This window comes from Typopeltis vanoorti, chromosome 11, assembly GCF_054136105.1.
Source record: "Typopeltis vanoorti isolate ZY-2024b chromosome 11, IOZ_Tvanoo_1.0, whole genome shotgun sequence".
NCBI classification, from domain to species: domain Eukaryota; kingdom Metazoa; phylum Arthropoda; class Arachnida; order Uropygi; family Thelyphonidae; genus Typopeltis; species Typopeltis vanoorti.
In genome coordinates this window covers 91,475,401-91,498,266 of record NC_143559.1, presented here as the reverse complement: position 1 = coordinate 91,498,266, position 22,866 = coordinate 91,475,401, and the positions used below count along the sequence as shown (strand labels likewise).

The 22,866-nt window shown below is 37.8% G+C and overlaps 1 protein-coding gene across 4 annotated transcripts in view; it reads right to left on the bottom strand.

Moving 5' to 3' along the window:
* LOC150101846 (uncharacterized) overlaps nucleotides 1-22,866 on the bottom strand; it is a 229,860-nt gene that overhangs the window by 60,253 nt on the left and 146,741 nt on the right. For all 4 annotated transcript variants that reach the window (XM_090400253.1, XM_090400256.1, XM_090400254.1 and 1 more), the window contains exon 9: nucleotides 15,799-15,875. In XM_090400253.1, the coding sequence (XP_090256379.1) occupies nucleotides 15,799-15,875 (77 nt within the window). The remainder of the gene's footprint in view (nucleotides 1-15,798; nucleotides 15,876-22,866) is intronic.

Sequence of the window (22,866 nt, the reverse complement as noted above, 5' to 3'; positions counted from 1 at the left end):
CTGCCCCATCTGGAAATCATCATTGGTATCATTAAAGACTCAGATGGCTTGGGCATCAACTCATATCCTGAAGTCTCGCCTTTTTGGAATCCCTCATCCTGTACAAACCAGAATATGACAAACAACTACTGTCATCAGTAGCTGTTAAGATCTTGGAGAAAGTAGTGAGGGACCGTATACAGCATTAGGCAGATGAGGGTAATGTTATCTGTGCGAATCAACATGGATTTGTGAAAGGACGCTCTTGTTTTAGCAATATGCTAACCTTTTATAATAAAGTTACAAGAACATTAGATGAGGGAAAGGCATATACTGCAATTTTCTTAGACTTGGCGAAGGCATTTGACAGGGTTCCACATGATAAGCTGATATTTAAGTTGCAGCACATGGGTCTGGATGTCAGATTGGTCAACTGGATTCAGGATTGGCTGTCTGATAGGTATCAGAGAGTTGTGTATGGTGGAGCAGTTTCCAGGAGGGTTACAAGTGGGGTCCCACAGGGCTCAGTACTAGGACCTATATTGTTTAACCTTTATATCAATGACATAGCCAGTGGATTGCAGGGGGATATTCAGTTGTTTGCGGATGATGCGAAGCTGGGAAGGATTATTAGTAACAGTGCAGATGTGGTAGCCCTGCAAGAGGATTTAAATAAGCTAGATAGATGGGCAAATGAATGGAGGTGTCAGTTTAATGCAGCAAAATGTAAGGTCTTGAGGTTTGGGAAACATCGATGGGATGCTGCATACTCTATGGGAGGAGTTATACTGGAGGAAGTAGGGGAGACAAGAGATCTGGGATTGATGATTGATAGAAACCTGAAGTTTAGGGGACATATTGCAAAGGTGGTGAAGGTAATACAGAGGATTGCTGCTATTATGAGAAGGACACTGACCTGCAGAGATAAGAGGGTTATCATTCCATTGTATAAGTCTCTGATCAGACCTCACATGGATTATTGTTCTCAGATTTGGTCCCCAGGATTTGAAGGGGATAAATTAACTGTGGAAAGGATACAAAGACGGATGACAAAGATGGTTTCAGGACTGTACAAGGATAATTATGAGGATCGGCTGAGAGAATGTGGACTGCAGAGTTTGGTGGATAGAAGAAGGAGAGGTGATATGATTGCGACTTTTAAACTGTTGAGAGGTGGTTACAGGGTTGACACTGGGGAGTTCTTTCGCTTGGTTGAACAGCGGGAAGGAGTGATGACAAGAGGCCATCCCTGGAAGTTACGAAAGGAAACTGTGAGCAAGAGGGTAAGGAGTGGTTTCTTTGTGTGGAGGGTGGTTGAGCCATGGAATGCATTGCCTGATGGAGTGGTGGGAGCGAGAACGGTCAGTGAGTTTAAAGAGTGGTATGATAGACTTTGTGTTTCTCAGGGGGGACCTCCCATCGATGAGTCTTGAGAGACTTTATGTCTTAGGAAGGACCTCCCTCGACGAGTCTTTTGACTCCTTGGAGGCCTGAATAATGATAATAATAATAATAAATATCTTAAGCAGCATGTGACTGAAGCAACTAGAGGCTTTGTTGTTTTGAATTTGGTTATAAATTCACAAGATGTAGTTATTAAAGGGATGTTGACACTGCTGCTGGTTGGTGAGAGTGATCATGAGGTACTTGTTTGGGAAGTGATGAAACAAGAAAAGGTTACTGCCAAAAATAGATACATGTGGAAATAAAAAGCAGGTGATTATAGGAAGCTCTGTAGTCAGTTAGCATCAGCATGTTAGGTAGATGAGCAGAAAAGATGCTCATAGTGCACAAGGCAGTATCTGACAAGCAATGTATAACTGAATATTAAGGGTTAAGTGAGTAAATAGAGTAAGTGTGTAATGGATGAACAGTGAAATCTAGCAAGCTGTGTTGGAAAAAAAAAATGCTATGAAAGAGGTACAAGACAGTTATTATTATTATTATTATTATTCCGGGCAAAACCAAGGAGTCTACAGACTCATCAAGGGAGGCCCTAACATCATGTCAAGAACAACTATTTGACATTCACACAGTATCTATCATACCTCGCCTTCACCTCATTCACGGTCGTAGCACCCACAACAGACTCTGGCAGCTTATTCCACTCATTCACCACTCTCCAAGTAAAAAACCTAGCTCTAACACCCCTGCTAACCACATTCTTGCCCAGCTTCCATGTATGGCCCCTAGTCCTCCTACCACCAGTCCTATTCTCAAAAATATCTTCTGAATTAATCTTATAGAAACCCTTCAGTAATTTGAATGTCTCAATCATATCACCCCTTTTCTGCCTATTGACCAATTTTTGCAACCCACAAATCTTCAACCTGTTCTCATAAGGTTCATTCCACAGACCTGCTATCATCTTGGTCACTCGTCTCTGGATCCTCTCCACCCCCTCCCTATCAAGAAGAAACCTTGGCCAGTAGTCTAGATGGGGTCTTATCAAGGATCGATACAGAGGAACAATAACTTGTTTGTCTCTGCTTGTTAAAGTATTTTTTTCAGAAGCCAAGTGATTTGATGAGCTGATTTAGCCACTTTTGCAATGTGCCCCCTAAACTTCAATTCCATATCCACCAACACTCCCAAATCCCTGGCCTCATCAATCTCCTGAATTACGGTTCCACCAATGTGATATACTGCTGCTATTCTTTTCAACCTAAAATGCATAACCTTACACTTTGACACATTAAATTGACATCCATTTTCCCTAGCCCAGTCCTCCAAACTATCCAAATCATCCTGCAAAATATTGACATCCTGTGCACTCACAATTGCTCTACCCAACTTTGCATCATCAGCAAACAAGTGAACATTTCCTCTCAGATCCTTTCCTATATCATTGAAGAACAAATTGAAAAGTAGTGGTCCAAGAACAGAGCCCTGCGCACACCACTAGTCACAAACCGTCTTTTGGACTCAACTCCTGAATAAACCACTCTCTGGTATCTCTCCATCAACCACCTTCCTATCTATCTCACCAACCCTATATCCATCCCTATCTGATCCAGTTTACTGATTAGAGTTCCATGTAGTATCCTGTCAAAGGCCTTTGCAAGGTCCAGTAGAATCACTGTAAACCCATTTCCAACCAATTACCCTTATCCAGTTCAGCCATCACTGTGTTATAAAACATGAGCAAGTTACTGAGTCATGATCTACCCTTCACAAAACCATGTTGCCCCCCATACAATATCCCATTTTCATCTATCCAATCCTGTATTCTTTTCTTGACTAATTTCTCCAAGACTTGACAACGATTCCTGATATGCTAATTGGTCAGTAATTTGCAACAGCAGTCTTGGAACCTCCTTTATGCAGTGGAACTATTTTCTCCTCTTTCCACTCCCTTGGGACTAACCCAGACCTGAGACTTAAATTAAACAAAATGGTCAAGGGTACTGACAATTCTTTAGCCGCTTCATGTACGACACGAGCTGGTATACCATCCAATCCCACAGGTGTATTGATATTGAGGTTATGCAATAGACTACTCACCTCCACTTCATTCACCACAATTCCTGTATAATCTATTGGTTCATTCATTTCTGCAATGTCACCACCTGGATGATATGTTCTTGCAAAGTGCTCACTCAGTAACTCAACTATCTCAACTGATTCAGTTACCTCCCAACCATCGGCATTCTTTAAAATCATTCTGCCATATACATTTTTTCTTTTACTTGCAACATATCGAAAAAACTGTTTAGGATTTTCTTTAGCCTGCATGGCCAATGTTGTTTCGTAATCCTTTTTTGCTTTTCTTACCACACTCGTTACCCTTCTGGCCTGCGCTTTATACCGTTCATGTGCCTGCCGGTCACCTTTCTCCTTAAATTCCCTCCGTAGTAGTTTCTTTTTTTGCAGCTCAAGCTTAATGGTGTTATTCATCCATTTAACCCCTACTTGATTTATTATTCAGACTCTAGGTATACAGTCAGCCATTGCTTCATGCAAGCACTTCTTAACTGCCTCATATGCACTATCAATTTCTAGCCCTTGCAGTTGTACATGCCATGGCACTGAACTAATCAAACTCCTACGCTTGTCATACTTACCAGCCCGATAATTCCATATGTACCCCGTCTTAATTGTAAATTCCACACCTTTAGCCACCTCCAAGTCAAGACCCCATGATCACTCTCACCAATTGGTGGCAATGTGGTCATATCTGTTACAACCAAATCCTCAGATGCAATTACTAGGTCAAGCACTCTCTATGATCCCTAGTATTTTCCATTACATGCTGTCGCATATAGTTATCCCTTAATAACCACATAAAATCCTATTGCTTCCTCCCGTGTGTCCTCTCCTCACTCCAATCAATGCGACCATAGTTGAAATCTCCCATAATAATTACCCTCCTTCCACTCATTTCTTCTGTTTGCTTGTGCATACTATATCCACCATCTTTTCCATCACCTGGTCTATAGCAGCACCCAATTGTATATTTTGTTCTGCTAGTCACAAGTTAGTGGTGATTGGTGATCAAATCCATGAAGAGTATAAAATGCAGGCTAGAATGGTGATGAGCATGGTAAAGAAAGAAAAGGTGCAGTATGAGAGGAGATCTGGCTTGTCAGGCCAAGGTTAACTCAAGGAAATTTTTCCGTTATATGGCAAGCAAGAGAAAGAATAATTATGACAGGTTAACACCGGTGGATAGACATGGCAGTGTATATCATACTGGTGTAAATGATGCCGTGCAATATATAGAAGAGAGGCAAGTATTAGGAGAACTGGAAGTGAAAGAATCAGAGGTGTATCAGATGTTGGTTGGGTTAGATATTAATAAGGCTGTGGGAATGGATGACATATCATCACTTATTCTTAAGGAATGTGCAGCACAGTTAGCTATACCCTTGATCTGGTTATTTAATGAAAGTCTTGTAGTGGGTATGGTTCCTAAAGAGTGGAAAGAAGGCAAAATAGTACCACTCCACAACCATGGTTCTAGGATAGAAGTGTCCAATTATTGACCAGTCTGCATAACTGCATTTGTGGTCAGGGTGTTGGAAATTGGTGAGGAATAAAATACAAGATTCAGTCATCCAGAGGTCATCCCTGGAAGTTATGTGAAAGTGTGGTGAGGAGGAGTGTGAGGAGTAGATGATTTTTTACATGGAGAATTGTCAGTGAATGTAACGCATCATTACCAGAATATGTTGTCAGTGCAGGGAATATTAAGGATTTTAAGATTCAGTAGGATGAATATGTAGTCAGTTGAATGAATTCCACAATGAATCTGCCAACTCTATGGAGGATGTAATAATAATTACATTTCTCATATTGTATCCCATATGACGTCTCTGTAACTGATGTAAATATTGAGACCATTAAACCTGTGTTTTTTTTCATTATGCTATTTTTACTCAATTAAACCTTAACATGTACTGGTGTACAAATAGAGAAAGATAGGGATGAATAATAGATTAGTCAGACAGATTAGGAGATTGGTTGTCCCAATAATACCAGCAAGATGTGTGTGATAGCACTGTCTTAGAAAAAGAAGGTAACCTACTTGTTGCCTTCTTTTTCTTGGAGCAGGGTTCTGTTCTTGGACTGCTACTGCATGACTTATTTGTTAATCATATTTCATGTGGATTGACAAGGGATATTCAGTTGTTTGTTGAGGAGAAAAATTGAATAAAGTTGTTGATATCAGTTTCTTTCAGATACCTTTTTAACAGACTTTGGTGGACACATGAGTTAAAATTTTAATGTTGATAAAACAAGGCGTTTCACTTTTGAGTGCAGAAGTGCAGGGCATTTTACATATTAGCGGAACATTACTGCTTTAGAAAGTGAATGACATTCAGAATCTGGCACTGTTAGTTGAAAAAGGTTGATGTTAAGAAGGCACATTAAGAAGTCTGAAGATTACACAGAACATTGCTGCAATGATAAGGAGCATACTGTCAAGAAGAGAAAAGTGGTTGTATCATTGTAAAAAGTGATAGTGTATGGTCTTAGACCATACACAAACCTATGTGCAGAAATTTAATCATCTGGTTTCCACAGTGATAAACTGAGCATGGTCCAGATATAAGTATTAGAGGCAGTATTAGAAGTTTAGATTCATGGTTATGGAAAGTGGTTAAGAAAATGAAATTTGCAGTGTTTAATGAAGACAGAAAAGAGGAGATATCACACAGATGTTTAAGTTAGTGGAGAGATTTTACAGGATTAATAAATAAGAAGAGATGAAGGACAAAGGGGAAGAATAGCAGCTATCCTAGTACGTCGTATAACATTAATGTAGAGAAGGTAATGGGAAGTACTTTTTCATGTGGACAGTAGTGAGTGAGTGCATTGCATTTCCAGTGTTGTGAATGCTCAAACTTGCACAATTGAGTTTAAAGTTCATCATGATAGTTCTATTGCTAGTTCAACCAAGGTCAGCTCCACAGTCATTTGTTAACAATAATAATAAATTTAGTTTAATCCTTTATCCAAGCATGAGCAAACAAAGTTTGCACCTGAAAATATTTTCAGGACTGGGGTAAGGTAGTAACAACACCAGGCAACACGTAGCAAAGGTGGACCAAGCTAACATCACTCCTATCTCAGTGTCTCCCATAATGCAAAACACATCTCCTTGCAGATATGTATAATGTTATGCATTAAGGGAAGGGCCACTACCCAGACTAGTTTCGACCTTTATTGAGGTCTCTTCAGTGGGAGTCAGGCCCAGAGGTGGAGATAACAGGCAGAAGTAGTAGCAAGGTCATCTTTACCTATAGGAGTTGCCAAAAGGTGTGCCACCTTTTTATTAAATTACTCTGGATTTAGAGAAAGATGTTGAAAGTTTGTTTTTCACTTGGTTAGACTATAATAAATTTAGTTTAATCCTTTATCCAAGTATGAGCAAACTAAGTTTGCACCTGAAAATATTTTCAGGATTGGGGTAAGGTAGTACAACACCAGGCAACTCTTAGCAAAGGTGGACCAAGCTAACATCACTCCTATCATGCAAAACACATCTCCTTGCGAATATGTATAATATTATGCATTAATAAAATCCAGGAAGGGCCACTACCCAGCTAGTTTTGACCTTTATTGAGGCCTCTTCAGTGGGAGTCAGGCCCAGAGGTGGAGATATCAGGCAGAAGCAGTAGTGAGGTCATCTTTACCTATAGGAGTTGCCAAAAGGTGTGCCACCTTTTTATTAAATTACTCTGGATTTAGAGAAAGATCTGGATTTTGATAAAGAATTAAACTAAATTTATTATAGTCTAACCAAGTGAAAAATAAACTTTCAACAATAATAATATTTACTGAACCACCTTGCACAAAATTCCTCCTTCCGTGAACCAAGAAAGAGGTTCAGCCAGCCTGGTTGGCCGAGTGGTTAGCGTATCTGCTCTCCAGCCAAAAGGCTGCGGGTTCGAATCCCGCCTTGGGCATGGATGTTTGTGATAGTCTGTGAAAATACTAGTGGTGGTAGTGGACAGTAGATGGCATTGGTGTAGATGATGCAGTTGGTGGATGATGGGTGGATGAGGTTGAGTGGTGGAGACAGAGAGTTGTAGAGTAGGTGCCCTCCCTTGATGAGTCTTTGGATTCCCTGGAGGTGTCAAATAATAATAAGAAGAAAATTTTAATGATTTAATTGAAATAATGATTCCAAAATAACTATGATCCGATCTAACAACATCTGTCAAGTTAACACCTAAATGAAACACTGGGTATCTTCAACATAATTAAGCATGTATTACTTGCTTAATTAAGTTGAAGCCTTTAGCTGTAAACCACACTATCACTGATTTGTGTTTTGTTGATAATAAATGTTGCTGATGTTCTGCACAAATATATTTATTCTAAGTTGGTAGATCATTGACAAAAATCTTTTTTAACACTGGCATGAGAAGGATTGTTGTGTTGGAGGAGGAGGAGGAGGAGGAGGGGGGGGGAGTGATTATCATCATCAAATTTCTGGCATGAATCCTCAGGGAGTGTACAGATTACTATGATAATAGTATATGAAAAAGTTATACCATTACTAACTTCCTGTCAACGTTTCTCCAAATTAATCTGTTATCTCTGAAGAACCCTATATTATCAGATCTAATATTTCTGATTACACAGGGGGGGGGGCCTCTTACAATATCAATCCACCAAGACCGTGATCTTCCTCTGGGTCTTTTACCAGCCATTCTGGCAAAGAACACTTGTTTTGCTAGCCTTCAGTAATGGTAACACATTACTGAATGCTAATAATGTCAAATTCTTTCCCAATGTCTTCATTTTTAATATGCTACTGCCATTGATGTCATCTGTTCTCTCAGAACTCTCATATCTGTGTATTCCAGTCTTTGATCAAGTGTTTTATTTCTAACCCAACTCTTAGATCTGGAAATGGTTGGAATATTGTATTGTATATAGCTAATTTAGTGTTTTGACTATTTCTTTCTTATTCCATATAAATTTATTCAACTGACCTCCTAAGATTAGTGAAGGTGTACCACCTTTACTAATCCAGCTGTCTATTTCCATATTTAATTCGCCATCTTCACTAAAAATTAAACAGCTGAAATGTTCTATTTCACCATTCAGGATACAGTTGATGTTTTCAAATGTTTCTGCCTATTTCCATTGTCTTTGTATTTTTATTGCTGATTTTCATAAAAATTTTTTACAGCATTTATTCAGTTTAGTCAGAAAATCCTGTAGACTTGTAGTGGATTTATCAGTACAATAATCCATATGCAGCCTGATCAAAACCTTATACAATGGGACTATAACATCCTTACTTCTACATGTCTTCACAATTTTGGCATCATGTCCTTATACATCATCACCCAAAGTTCCCTTATCTTATCCACCTACTTTAAAATGTCCCCCTCCCCCACAATTGTATACTTTGCATCTCATGTTTACTTTCCAAATTTTAAAACCTTTCACTTTGCAAGATGGAACCGTAGCTCACTTACTTTTCCATTCACCCAGTCTGTTCGAGTGGTCTTGAGAAACTACTCCTCAATAGTTCTTTCACACGTCGCATTATTTGCAAACAACTGCATATCATTATTCAAACCTTTCCCAGTATCATTAATATATCAATTAAACAGCAATGCCCCTAAAATGGACTTGGGCACACCACTAGTGACTTTTCTCTTCTTCAATATTGTCCCCCCCCCTCCAAACACAACTTCTCATATCTATTAAATAGCCAGTCCAGTCCAGTAGGATAATCTGATATCATAGTCCTTTGCAAAATCAAAACTTATCATTGTATATGCATCTCCCTTGTCCAATCCATTTGTCAAAGGAAAACTAAGGAAAGACTACTAACCTCAACCTCTCTTCCTATGGCAAGATGGTAGAACATGAGCCTCACCCAAAATACCTTGTAGTGAGCTTGGACCAACCTGTCCAACAAAATTAAAATGAGAAATAATATCATTTCAAAGCTTGCTGGAGGAACAACCTAGGGGTTGTGGGTTGTAGGGCAGAAGTCCTAAGGTCATCTGCACTAGCCCACACATTCTCTGCAGCAGAATACTGTGCCCCCCATCTGGGAAAGAAGTGCGCACACTAACATCATAGATACCCAGCTAAACTCTACCATGTACACAATTAGTGGGACACTGCACTGAGAAGCACCTCTCTCTCTCTCTCTCCCCCCCCCCCCTGGCTGCCTGTCCTATCCAACATTGCTCCACCAAATATACGGAGAAGACAAGCCTCAATTAAAGGATTTAATAAAGCAATGAGCAACCCACTTCTGTCCCTGCACCAGACTCTCAAAAATTTACCTAGTGTTCGCCTAAAATCAAGAAACCCTTTCTGGTCCATGGACAAACTCTCTTCAGCTGCCTTACCATCAACATCTGACACGTGGAGAGAATACTGGTCCAGCAATCTCCCAACAAATGGCTTCCAGGTTGAAGATCCCTGTGCTCTGCAGCCTGGTTTTGCTTTTTCTAGGAAGATATGGTCATCTGTTAACAAGATCAGAACTAACCAGAGCAGATGTGGCTACCTACTACACAAATGGAAACTGTCATTATTGTGACTGTTCTCTCATAGCCCAGACAATCACTCATATTGTGCACGACTGCCCAAAGTGCCAATTTTTGGCTTTTTGGACTAGACATTGACCTATAGCTGCATTGTATTCTTTTCACCATAAGAATAAAAAATAAGTAGATTGCTAAAACATGATTGAGACCTCGTAATGTGGAGGATAGTGAAAAGGAAATGTATAAACAAATTGGCCAAATGGGTAAAGGGTTATAATTGGTGATTTTAATTACAGTAATACAGATTGGAATAACAAGATAGCAAAAGGATGAAAGAAAATGAGTTTCTTGAGTGTTTTTGAGGGACAACTACCTCAGGCACTATGTAACAGAGGGCACATGAGGATTGAAGGGGTCTTGGATTTGATTACTTCAGCAGAGAATATTATAAATGAGGTGTCAAATCTTCCTACAGTTGAGAGTGACCATGAAGTGATGACCTGGGCGATTGCCAATCATGTGAGGACTTCCATGAGGAAAAGGTATGCAGAACTACAAAGCTGGTGATTATGAGGAGCTCAAGAAACAGCTTGAAGTTGTAGCATGGAATACGGAGTTGCCTGGAAAGGAGATTAGTGCTGCTGGGGTGATATTCAAGAACTATCTTGTAGACATAATGTCCAAACATACTCCAAAGATCAGAAAATTAAATAAGTTCGTGTGAAATGGATGAATGAAGAGATTAAGCATGCAATACAGAGAAGAAAAGGCATTGTGGAGGCAACATAAAAGTAGTAGTAATAATCAATTCCATGAGGAATACAAGGAACAGGCAAGGAGGGCAACTCAGTAAGGCTAGCAAATGTTCAATATGAGCAGCAGTTAGCTAATGAAGCAAAAAAAAAAAATCCTAGGGAGTTTTTCGATATGGAGCTTGAAAAAAAAAAAAAAAAAAAGATTATGGAAGGATGGCACTGATTGGAGAAAATGGTATAAGGACAACCACTGCAGAGGATATAGTTAAGATATTTAATGAGCAGTTCAATAAAAGTCTTTCATCCTTGTGAATATGACATCACAGAGAGTTTGAAAGCAGTGGATGATGAGGAGGAGAGAATGACTGTGAGTGAGGAAGAGGTATATGGGGAATTAAGTAAACTTGATATCAACAAGGCTGTGGGACTTGATGTATCACTGCATATTCTGAAGGAATGTGCCTGGGAGTTGACATCTGTCTTGACATACTTGTTTAACATGAGTCTTACATTGGGTCAAGTTCCAAAGGAGTGGAAGGAAGACTTTGTGAAGCAAGACTGTACTGCTTGAATTCAAGCATCAAATTATAGCCTGATCTGTGTGTTAGGTGTTGTGGCTAAAGTGTTGGAAAGGCTGGTGAGAATCAGAATCCAGAACTGGTTGACAACAATCGTATTATCTGTGATGGACAGTACAGATTTGCTAAAGGGAGATTATATTTTAGTAATCTACTTATTTATTACAATAAGGTGACGGCCTCATTCAACAAAGGAGATGGATACACAGTAGTATACTATGATGCAAAGTTGAGATGAACCATGAGAAGTAGAGTAGATGTGGTGGCCTTACCAAAGAAGACTTGAATAAACTGAGTGAATGGGCACAGGAGTGGAGATACTTATTACAATAAGGTGATGGCCTCATTCAACAAAGGAGATGGATACACAGTAGTGTACTATGATACAAAGTTGGGATGAACTATGAAAAGTAGAGTAGATGTGGTGGCCTTACAAAGAAGACTTGAATAAACTGAGTGAATGGGCACAGGAGTGAAGATACCAGTTCAGTGCCAGTTCAAAACAAAAGGTGAGATGTAGAATTTACTCTGGTGGGGATATATTGTTGGCAGTAGAAGAAATAAGAGATCTTCGGGTAATGATGAATAAGGATCTAAAATTTAGAGGACATGTCAAAATTGTGAGGATAACACTACCAATTCTGGCAAATGATGTGAAGGACACTTACTTGTATAATTAAAGAGATTCTGGTTCCATTATATAAAGCCTCTGATTAGACCACATATAGACTACAGATTTGATTACCTGGTTTTCAAAAGGATGATAAGATGTTAGAAAGGATCCAGAGGCAATTGACCAAAATACTTTCTGATCCCTGGAATGTTGTATATGAAGAAAGGTTGAGACAATGCAGTTATGAGGAAGATGTGTGATATGATAGATTAGGAGTAGGGGTTATTATAGGGTTAGTGCTGAAGAGGTTTTTCATAAAATGGTGGGAGATTGGGGGGAAAACAAGAAGTTATCCCTGGATGCTGTATAAGGAGGGTGTGAGAAAGGAAGTGAGAGGCAGGTTTTTTGCATGGAGAGTTGTAAATGATTGGAATGCATTGCTTGAAAGGTATCTGCAGAGAATTTGAATGTATTTAAGGCATGGTGTGTATGACAAAAAGGACCTCCTAGATTAGTCTGTGACTACATAGGGTCTTATGATAATTATTTTTATTATCATTATACACATAGATTGGCCTATAATTTGATGCTTGAATTCTTTCACCTTCTATATGAAGCAGTACAGTCTTACCTTCCTTCCTTTGGAACTTGACTCAGTATAAGACTCATATTAAACAAATATGTCAAGGCAGATGTCAGCACCCTGACACATTCCTTCAAAATATGCGATGATATATCATCAAGTCCCAAAGCCTTATTAATATCAAGTTTGCTTAATTCCCCATGCACCTCTTCCTCACTCATAGTCAGTCTCTCCTCCTCGTCATCCACTGCTTTCAAACTCTCCGTGATGAAGTAATATATATATATATATATTAATTGCAATTTCTACTAGATCTACTTATATAAGAAACTCTCGATTTTAAAAATAACATTTGTGATCTTCATCTAGGAACTTTTGATGTTGTGGATGTCAGCTTAGATATTATTATTATTATGTGACATCTCCAGGGAGTCCAAAGACTCATCAAGGGAGGGCACCCACTCTACAACTCTCCGTCTCCACCTCACCATCTACACCAATGCTATCCCACTGCCCACAACCACCACTAGTATTTTCACAGACAATCACAAACATCTATGTCCATGCCTGGATTCGAACCCACAGCCTTTTGGCTGGAGAGCAGATACGCTAACCACTCGGCCAACCAGGCCAACAATATTGTATCCTTGTTTACTAATATTCCTTTATCAGACACCATTGAATTATTTCAAGAATAATTTCCTTCAGATATTGTTAAACTATTTGATTTTGTAATACATTCCAGTTATTTCACCTTTGAAAACAAATTACAACAGATTAGACAAGCAACTATGAGTAGTCCTTTTTCTCCTATCATTGCCAACTTCTTGCATTGAACACTTTGAACAACATATCTTTGATAACATGTCACCTAGACCTACGTATTGGTGCAGAATTAGTACACATTGGTACATAGATGATACTTTAGCAATTTGGAATGGCATTTAATGGCTCTTCCTGAGTTACAGCAGTTTCTTTCCGAATTAAATACCTTTCATCCCAGGATCCAATTCATCTTAGAAAAAGAAACAGATAACCAAACAGCTTTTTGGATCTTCTGATGCTTTGTCAACCAGATGTAAACTTACAATTTATTTTCGCTTTTTAGGAAGAAGCATACAGGCTGCTATAGCCATGCTGAATCTCACTACCATGCTAGTCAAAAGGCTAGAACTATCAAGACCTTATTACATTGTACTCATTCTTTATGTTCTTCTGATGGTTTTTTACAGAAAGAATTACAATATATTAAATCCACCTTTTTATCATATGGTTTTAAGAATTCTTTCATCAAAAAAGCATTTAACAATTATGGTACCTCTGCCTCTTCCAATGCAGAAGAAATAACTTGCATTCATATCCCTTATGCCAGCCTGGCTGGTCGAGTGGTTAGCATATCCGCTCTCCAACCAAATCCCACCATGGGCATGGATGTTTGTCATTGTCTGTGGAAACATTAGTGATGATGGTCAGCGGTAGATGGCATTGGTGTAGTTGCGGTCAGTTGGTGGATTGAGTGATGGAGACAGAGTTGTAAAGCAGGTGCCCTCCCTCGATGAGTTCTCTGGACTCCCTGGAGGTGTCAAATAATAATAATAATAATAATAATAATAATAATAATAATAATTTATGTGCAAGACATTTCTGAATGAATAGTGAAAGTTAAAATCTCTGAATATTTTTGTTGTCTTTTACCCTATCAGGAAAATCTCCAACTTTCTCTCTTCTCCTAAGGACAAGCTTCCGCCTCTAGGTTTTTCAGGCATGTACCAGATCCCTTGTGTTTGCAGCTGATCTCATTTTGGTATATAAATGTAGCAGATTACTCTGGTCTCACCTTCTTTCCATAGCTCCCTATCCTATCATTCTTCAAACAGTTAAAGAATTAATATACGATGCTTATAGAAAACTATGCAGAGAGACATTTCAGTATGCAATATGTCCAACTTAAACTATAATGCAGTTCTCACAATGTAATACCATGCTCAGCACCAAGTGATTCAGGAATTCTTGAGGCAAACTGGCTGAATCCTTCAAAGCAAGGATAAGGCCTTGTTTGTTTTTTGGAGGAGAATTTCGAGCAGCATTGCATCTCCCTATTGCGTACCAAGCATACTCAATTGGGGTTGAGATCTGGGGATTGCACTGGCCACTCGATTCAATTTGATGGCATTGTCATCCATAAAAATGAATTCTTTGCCTACAGCACCATGGAACAATCGAACACGATGTCGAAGAACTTTGTTGAATATTGTTCACCAGGCATAGTCCCTTTTTTGGTGCATCCATTCCATTAAGCATAATAACTCTCTACACAATGACCCCAGTACCTCCACATCTATCCCTTTCAAGAACATTCTCATGATGGTAAGCAGTACCATTTTCATGCCAGTGTCATTTAGAATCGAGGAAAGACTAAAACGAGTCTCATCTGTAAAAAGTACATTAGCCCATTAGTGTCTTGTCCAATTTTTATGGATACAACATCACCGAAAACGTGCTGTATGATGAACTGTGGATAAAGGGATTCAGACTTCAGGCCTTTGGTTGTATAGGCCTACATATTGCAGATGTCTTGCCATAGTTTGTCTAGATATTCATGTACCCGTGCTTGAATGGAGCTGACTTGCAAGCTGACCTGCCTTGCCACATTGATTATGTTTTGCTGTCATAACCAAATATCTGTCTTCATGCTGCATCATAGAGCGAGGAGGACCTCTTCGTGAATATCTGGAACACATTCCACTGGTCTGAAATGCTGACCAATGCCATCCTGCTTTATGAGATTCCAAACTCTCTCTCTCTCTGGCAATATCAGTAATTCTGCAGCCTTCTTCAAACTTTCCAATAATTTTTCCCTGCATGAAATCATCTAGATGACGTCTTTGAGACGTTACAAGACATCCAAGTTTGCAACTTTATTCCTTCTCTAAAAGAGCTTCCTTACAAACACAATTTGTTTAGTGAAATCTTTTGCCTTTTACCTGTTGTTGTGCTACGTGACTCCTTTGCACACGATTCAAAAATTTAAATGTGTACCTGCTTTCTACTCGAAATCGTCAGTTATACAAATTGCCACAAGCTGATTCATCTGGTGGTTGTAATCTTCAGAAATAGTGTTCATTCTTAGGTTTTGGACACGAGTATACTTGAGTTTTTAGTATTAGCATGACTCTTACTTACAATATTACATACATCTATTACACTATCTTCTCATGTCTAATGAAACCAAGGGATTTAAATGCCCATTAAAACGGTCTGAAGCTATAAATGTTGTTACTTCAAATTAATTAAAAACAAAGATAAGCACAAAACTTACCCGTACATAGTTGGCATTTATATAATCTGAATTCGGTTTACTTTCCAATGTTGACAGTATTACACGTGTTTCTGGAACTATAGGAATTAAAAGAATAAATGACACATAAAGCAAACAAACCATTCTTTACATGTCAGTTTTTGTTTAAAGAGAAATGTGTTCATATGCACTTTTTAAAAACTATCTTATTGACTTAAATTTTATGAAAACAAAAGTAGACAAGTTTGGATAAAAGAATTGTTTAAATATAAAGACAAACTTAAATCAATCAATCTGCAATTTAACATTGTATATTAACTTTCAAAATTAAAAAGAATTTTTTATTTTATTTTTTATTTTATTTTTACATGTTTACATCTGTATAACCGAATCTTTAAAAAGGTACCTGTGGCAAAATATAAATAATAAATTAAACAATAACTACAGTAATTAACTTTAATGAAAGGTACAAATATTTCAGAAATCAACAGTACATCATCAGTGTAGAACAAACAGTTCAAAGGAATGGAATACAAAGTACATAACAGTCGGTGGATTACCAATTAAAAATTGTTGCCGTGTGCTAGAAATTAATATTAATAAATTATTATTAAATAATACTTAAAAACTATTTCTTTGATGTTTACATAAGATAAGAATCTCCCAAACTTTTGGGGGAGAGAAACAATCATTTCGATTCAAATTTGGCCGATGTAAAAGGGAAGATGCTAATAAACTATGATTTGAAGTTGCTGCTTCACTTTTTAAAAGCAAATTACCTCCATGCAATTTATCGAGTTCTGAAACCCGTGCGCTAACCTCATTAAGAAAAAATAGCAAAATATCTATTTCAAAAGCTGATGAAGTAAAAGCGGCAGTGGTAATGGATAAGGCTGACTATGAGAGAAAAGTATTGGAAGTTTTTTCATTTGGTTAGACTATAAATTATATACTTAGTTTTTAATTCTTTATCCAAGTGTAAGCAAACAAAGTTTGCACCTGAAGTACCAAGGTTGAAGCAATGCAGAAGTCGTATTTCCATATACCAGTTCCCATAATGCATAGCATTATACACAATTCTTATGTATGTATCTTATGTGGTTTGCCCTAGTATCCCATAATTTGCATTATAGGATACTAGGACAAGTGATGAGAAGTCAGTCCACCTTTGCCATGAGTTTCCCCGAGTCCTGAAGATACTTCAGGTACAAACTTCGTTTGCTTACACTTGGATAAAGGATTAAACTAAATATATAATTTAGAGAGAAAAGTAAACTGCCTTTTGCAAGATACCTCCACCTAGCAAGGAATCAATCATAACCCTAGAAAATTGCAAATTAAACAATTAAATACACTGCTTAATGAAGTTGTTAGTTGGGATTAAAATACCATGGACAAGTTGTGCACTCATTTTGGAAGAACTCCTCGTTTATACAGCCTCACAAAAATTCATAAAGAAGGTTATCCAGTAAGACCCATTGTGAACTGTACTGACTTTCCCACTTATAGAATTGCTAAATTTCTGTCACGTTCATTAACTGCCCATACTGGACAATCCAGATCTTTCATCAAAACTTCGACACATTTTCTTGAACAAATGTTCAAATACAAGAGTCTGACTTGTTAGTCAGTTTTGATATTATTTCCCTCTTTACCAATATTCCATTATCTTACACTGTCAATTTACTATATGATGATTAAACTCTGGATATTGCAAAGATTTTTGAATTTGTTATACATTGAGGATATTTCAGCTGGAAAAACAAGATCTATAAACACGTGGAAGGTACTGCCATGGGTAGCCCTCTGTCTCCACCTTTGGCAAACTATTTTTTGAACCATCTGGAAGGCCTTGTTCTCATCCATTCATCCCCAACCCTCTCTTTGGTTTCGTTATGTTGATGTGTCTTTGCTATTTGGCGGCATGCTGAAGAGGAACTTACTACATTCCTAAAACAGATCAATAACTTTCACCCACACATTCAGTTCACCATAGAAAAAGAAAAGACTGGTAGTTTACGTTTCTTGGACATCCTTCTTACACGCACAGCCTCTGGTAATTTATCAACCAGTGTTTATCGAAAACCAACCTTTACCTGCAGATACATTCATCAAAAGTCTACTTATCACATCTCTCAAAAAATTGGTGTTATCAAGTCTTTAATTAATAGAGCACATAAAGTGTGCTCCTCTCGCTCAGGCTTACAAGAACTTTTCCCTATCAAGAAGTTAATAGAATTTAATGGTTACAGCCCTAATCAAATCCAGCAGATAATTGACTCCTATGTTCCACCTAAGGATTCTTCAACAGACCACAGGGTTCTAATCCCTTATATCTCTGGCATCTCAGAATCGATTGGCAGAATTATGAAGAAGAATCATCTCATTCCCACATATTTTCCTATCAATAAAATTTCTCACTTGTTGCCATCTACAAAAGATAAACTGGCACCTCTATCATTAGCTGGTTTCTGATAATTTAACCAAACATGCCATTCTGTGGAAAAAAGAAAAGTCTGGTCTGGCACAACATAGCATTAACACTAAACACAATATCCAGTGGGACAAAGCTTGTCTTCTCCATAGATGCAAGTTTAAATATGAACGCCTTTTCAAAGAAAGTTGCGAAGCCCTTTTATATTGGCCAAATTTGAATCGAAATGATTGTTTCTCTCTCCCAAACGTTTCGGAGATTCTTATCTTATGTAACTATCAAAGAAATAGTTTTTAAGAATTGTTTAATAATATTTTATTAATATTAATTTCTAGCATGCGGCAACAATTTTTAATTGGTAATCCACCGACTGTTACGTACTTTGTATTCCATTCCTTTGAACTGTTTGTTCTACACCGATGACTATTAATGTTAATTACTGTAGTTATTGTGTAATTTATTATCTGTATAACCTATAAATCATCATGAATGATGATGCTGTTTTTTCTAATTATGGAAATTCTAGGATCATATTACAAAAACTGAGTAAACAACACAAAACTCTTATAATAAAGAGCATGCTGATGAGTAAACATATGAAAATAGTTGGTCTCAGATCAAGTGTTAACATTAGAATATCAATGTAACACTGCATTCTAAATAAACACATTTTGTACACTGATTTTTGCATCTGGATTTATTTCATGGAGATAAAAGCGGGGGAGGGCAAGATTAAAAGGAAAGATTTCAAAAATTGCATATAGTTATAAGAATTATTATTATTATTACGGGTATTACGGGTATCTCCATGGAGTCAGTAGACTCATCGCGGGAGACCCAAACTAGCAAAACAATATCTGTCATATCTCTTCTTGAATTCATTTACAGATGAAGAGCTCACAATGCTGTACTCATTCAGTAGGAAGTAGGATCTGAGTCATTCATGAAAGGTCTACACCAGTGTTTCTCAACATTTTTTAGATCATGCCCCACCTCAACATCTCAAAGATTTTGATGCCTCCCTCTAGCATAATAGTCAGCCAAGGTCTGAAAAAGTATAATATAAATATGTATAAATATGTGCATGTACATTTTCTAATTTCCCCCCAAAATATTCAAATTGCCCCCCTGTGGGGCATATGTCCCATGTAGAAACACTGGTCTACACCAAATATGTGAATAAAATATCAAATGCTATTTATATGCAGGAAGGGTAGTTAAAAGAAGACAAACATTGCCATTGTGAATGGTAATTGTAAATACATTAAACACACAAAGAAAGAAGATAAAATAAGAAGATTAGAAAGAAAAAAAAATCCAAAAAATATTGAAACCAATAAACCACAACCCCCCACCCCCTTCGCAACAAGGATTACTCTAAATCCATCACCATTCCAAATATCCGAGGCACCTTGGATAAAATTAGAAAAATCTTAAAAAAACATGACTTAACTTATTGTTACAGACCTTATAAAAAACTGGCATCCCTTATCCACTCCACTAAAGACCCCCCCCCCCAGACCTACCTGGTGTATACCATCATGACTTTTAGGAGAAAGAATAGCTTCCTGTTTCGTTCCTCATTTACTGTGTGTTGTGCTTGCGTGCATGTGTTCTGTATTTAAGTTCCTGTGATAATGGCAACGTGACATTGCCGAAATATTGGAAGTGTATTAAAATTTATTTTAATGTATATTCTATTGTACGTTGGAATTTCCTTAAGCTATTTAGTAAGAATGTATAACTAACGTCTAAGCCTTTCCACTAGAAAAAAGAAAGAAGATAATTCCATGATATATTTAAAAGTAATTATGATCTCAAACAATGAGACACAGACTCCTTGGATGCATGTAATACCAGTTTCATATCTGAATACATACATATATACATCCATAAAAACTATACTTGAGATCTTTTCATGGCTGAACTGTACAAAGAATATTTGTATAGTAAGGTAGTACAATCATACTACTGTACTATGCAAATAAGGTCAATAAAACAATGCATAGTCATTATCCTTGAGAAGCTGCTAGAGGCAATTTTACTCTGGAATTTGGTCTGAAATTATCATTAAGTGAGAACCTCTGTGGAGTCCAGAGATTCATAGCATGCAGTCCACACAAACCACTATTCACTGTACCTGTCACATCTCTCACTGACAAAGAACTTATGCAATTAGGGAAAAGTGACAGTTAGTGAAGATGATAGAGATATTGCAAAATGATTTTAATAGGCTGAAAATATGGGAAAAGGAAAGATGATAGAGATATTGCAAAATGTTGATTAATTTTAATGGTATAGATGAGAACACAGACTTATAAGAAACTAACTATTTATTAACTTATTGCTGATATTTCGCTGGTATTCTATCCAGCATCTTCAAAGCACAAAAAACAGTTTGTCACAGTATGCGAGACAACAACAATCCAGTATTACAATGGGACTAGTTTGAACAATGGTAATGTACAGCACAAAAACTAAAAGTCCTACTTACGTGCCATCTATGTGAGAAAAAAAAAATCCAAAATGTTTAGCAAATTTATACAGCCATATTTATTGAGGTTTGGAGTATGTTTCAAGGCTTCTGTTGATTCTAAGAACAATCTCTCTGACTTATAAAAGCTTCTGTGCAGCACTTATGTTTTTTCAAATTGATCCTGTGTGCAGGGGTATCCAAAGCATGGTCTTCTAGACTTGACCTGCCATAGCAATAGTGCCGGATGTATTTATTATGTTCACTGAAGTGGATGTTCACAGTTCTTCCTGAAAGTCGTCCATAGTAAGCTTGATCATGCGAACAGGGCACTTCATAGACTCCTGGGTGAATAGATGAGAGTTGCCAATTTGACATATGGTTTAAATATGGTGCATAGTTGATGTTTATTAAGCACTAAAGATATCTTTTTAGATGTGCCTTTAATGTATGGGATGGTGATGGTTTTGTTGTAGCTTTCTGTGGTGGACAGTGGGAGGGGGATTTCTCTGAAGCATTTAGTATTTTGCCTAACTTATGGAGATTATAGCCATTGGCTAAGAAGGTGTGATGCGGTGAGTGACTTCAGCAGCGAGAGCATTGTCATTGGAACAAATCGCTCTATGGGTTAGTGTTTTTAGGATACCATATTGTTGATATGAATAATAGTGTGATTGTTTGTGTAAATATCTCCCTCCATGTGTGGGTTTTATAGAAAATCCACACATACAGGGAGCCCTTTCTATTATCCATCTGCTTAGATGGATAAATGAGAATAGTGTGACAGGAAGGGTAGTAAGCATGTTGCCTAGATATGACTGTGGTGAGATGAGGTGGAGAGCAAGGATTAAGAATGGTATGTTGGCTGAAATATGTGAGGAGAGTGGAGTACAATTTGTTAATGTGTGGAATGAGCTTGAAGGACGAAGTGAACTGTATGGGAGTGATGGACTGCATTTGAATGGTTATGGTGCGAGTCATTTGGAGAGACTGTTGCTGGAAGGTAGAAAAGTAAGTATAGGGAATGAATCAGATCAAGTGGGAAGTGATGTGGACGAGCAGGAGAGTATGACAGGAGATTGAAGAGATGGTTATAAATGAAGACCTAAGTGGCATGAGTATGGAAAATGAGAGAATGGGTGTGCAAGATGAATAGGGAAACGGGGAGGCTAAGGGTGGACAGGGGTACAGAGCGTGAGATGGGTGGATGCTCCAAAGGGATGTGAGAGCATGTGTAGACAGGAAAGGAATGGGATGACCTGGGATCAAGAGGAAACAGTTGGAATTGAAGAGGGTTCTAAAATAAATAAGCAGTAAGGGAAATAGCCCCAGTCGAGTATTACAAGATCACATCAAATAAGTGTTATCAGTGGAACTAGCTATAGATCCAGGAATGAGCTGTTGTGTTTATATACAAATGCTAGAAGTGTAAGAAACAAGGCAGATGAAATGGTTGCACTAATTGAGTCTGTTCACCCAAAAATTGTCGAAATAAGTGAGACATGGTTAGATGAGGATGACATCCTGACAGGAATAGAGATGGAAGGATATGATATGTTTCGTGAGGATAGAAGGAGTAAAAAGGGAGGGGAAGTGCTACTGATTATGGAGAAAGAGTTATGTCCATACAAAGTAGAGAATTGTAGAAGGAAATAGTGCCAGTAGTTTTGAGGCAGTATGGTGTGAAATAGTGGTGAATGGAATGAAATACTTGGTTGGATGTTGTTATAGACCAGGAAATGTGGATGGTAGTGACTATGAAATGTATAATCAAATTAGCCAGGCAAATTAAGAAAAGAGTGATCATTATGGATGATTTTAATTATGGCAATATAGACTGGAATGATGAGATAGCAACTGGAAGTAAAGAAAATAAGTTTCTTGAGGGATAACTACCTCAGACGGTATGTAACAGAGGGCACACGAAGATTGAGGGTCTTAGACTTGGTCATCTCATCAGAGGATGTAATTATAAATGAAGTGTCAAATCACCCACCAATTGGTGAGAGTGACCATGAGGTGATTACCTGGGTGGCTGCCACCAGTGTGAGGACCTCTATAAGAAATGAGTATATGTAGAACTACAAGGGGAGGGTTGATTATGAAGAGCTCATGAGACAGTTTGCAGGTGTGTAGCATGGAATGAGGGGTTAGCTAGAAAAGAGATCAATGCAACTTGGGG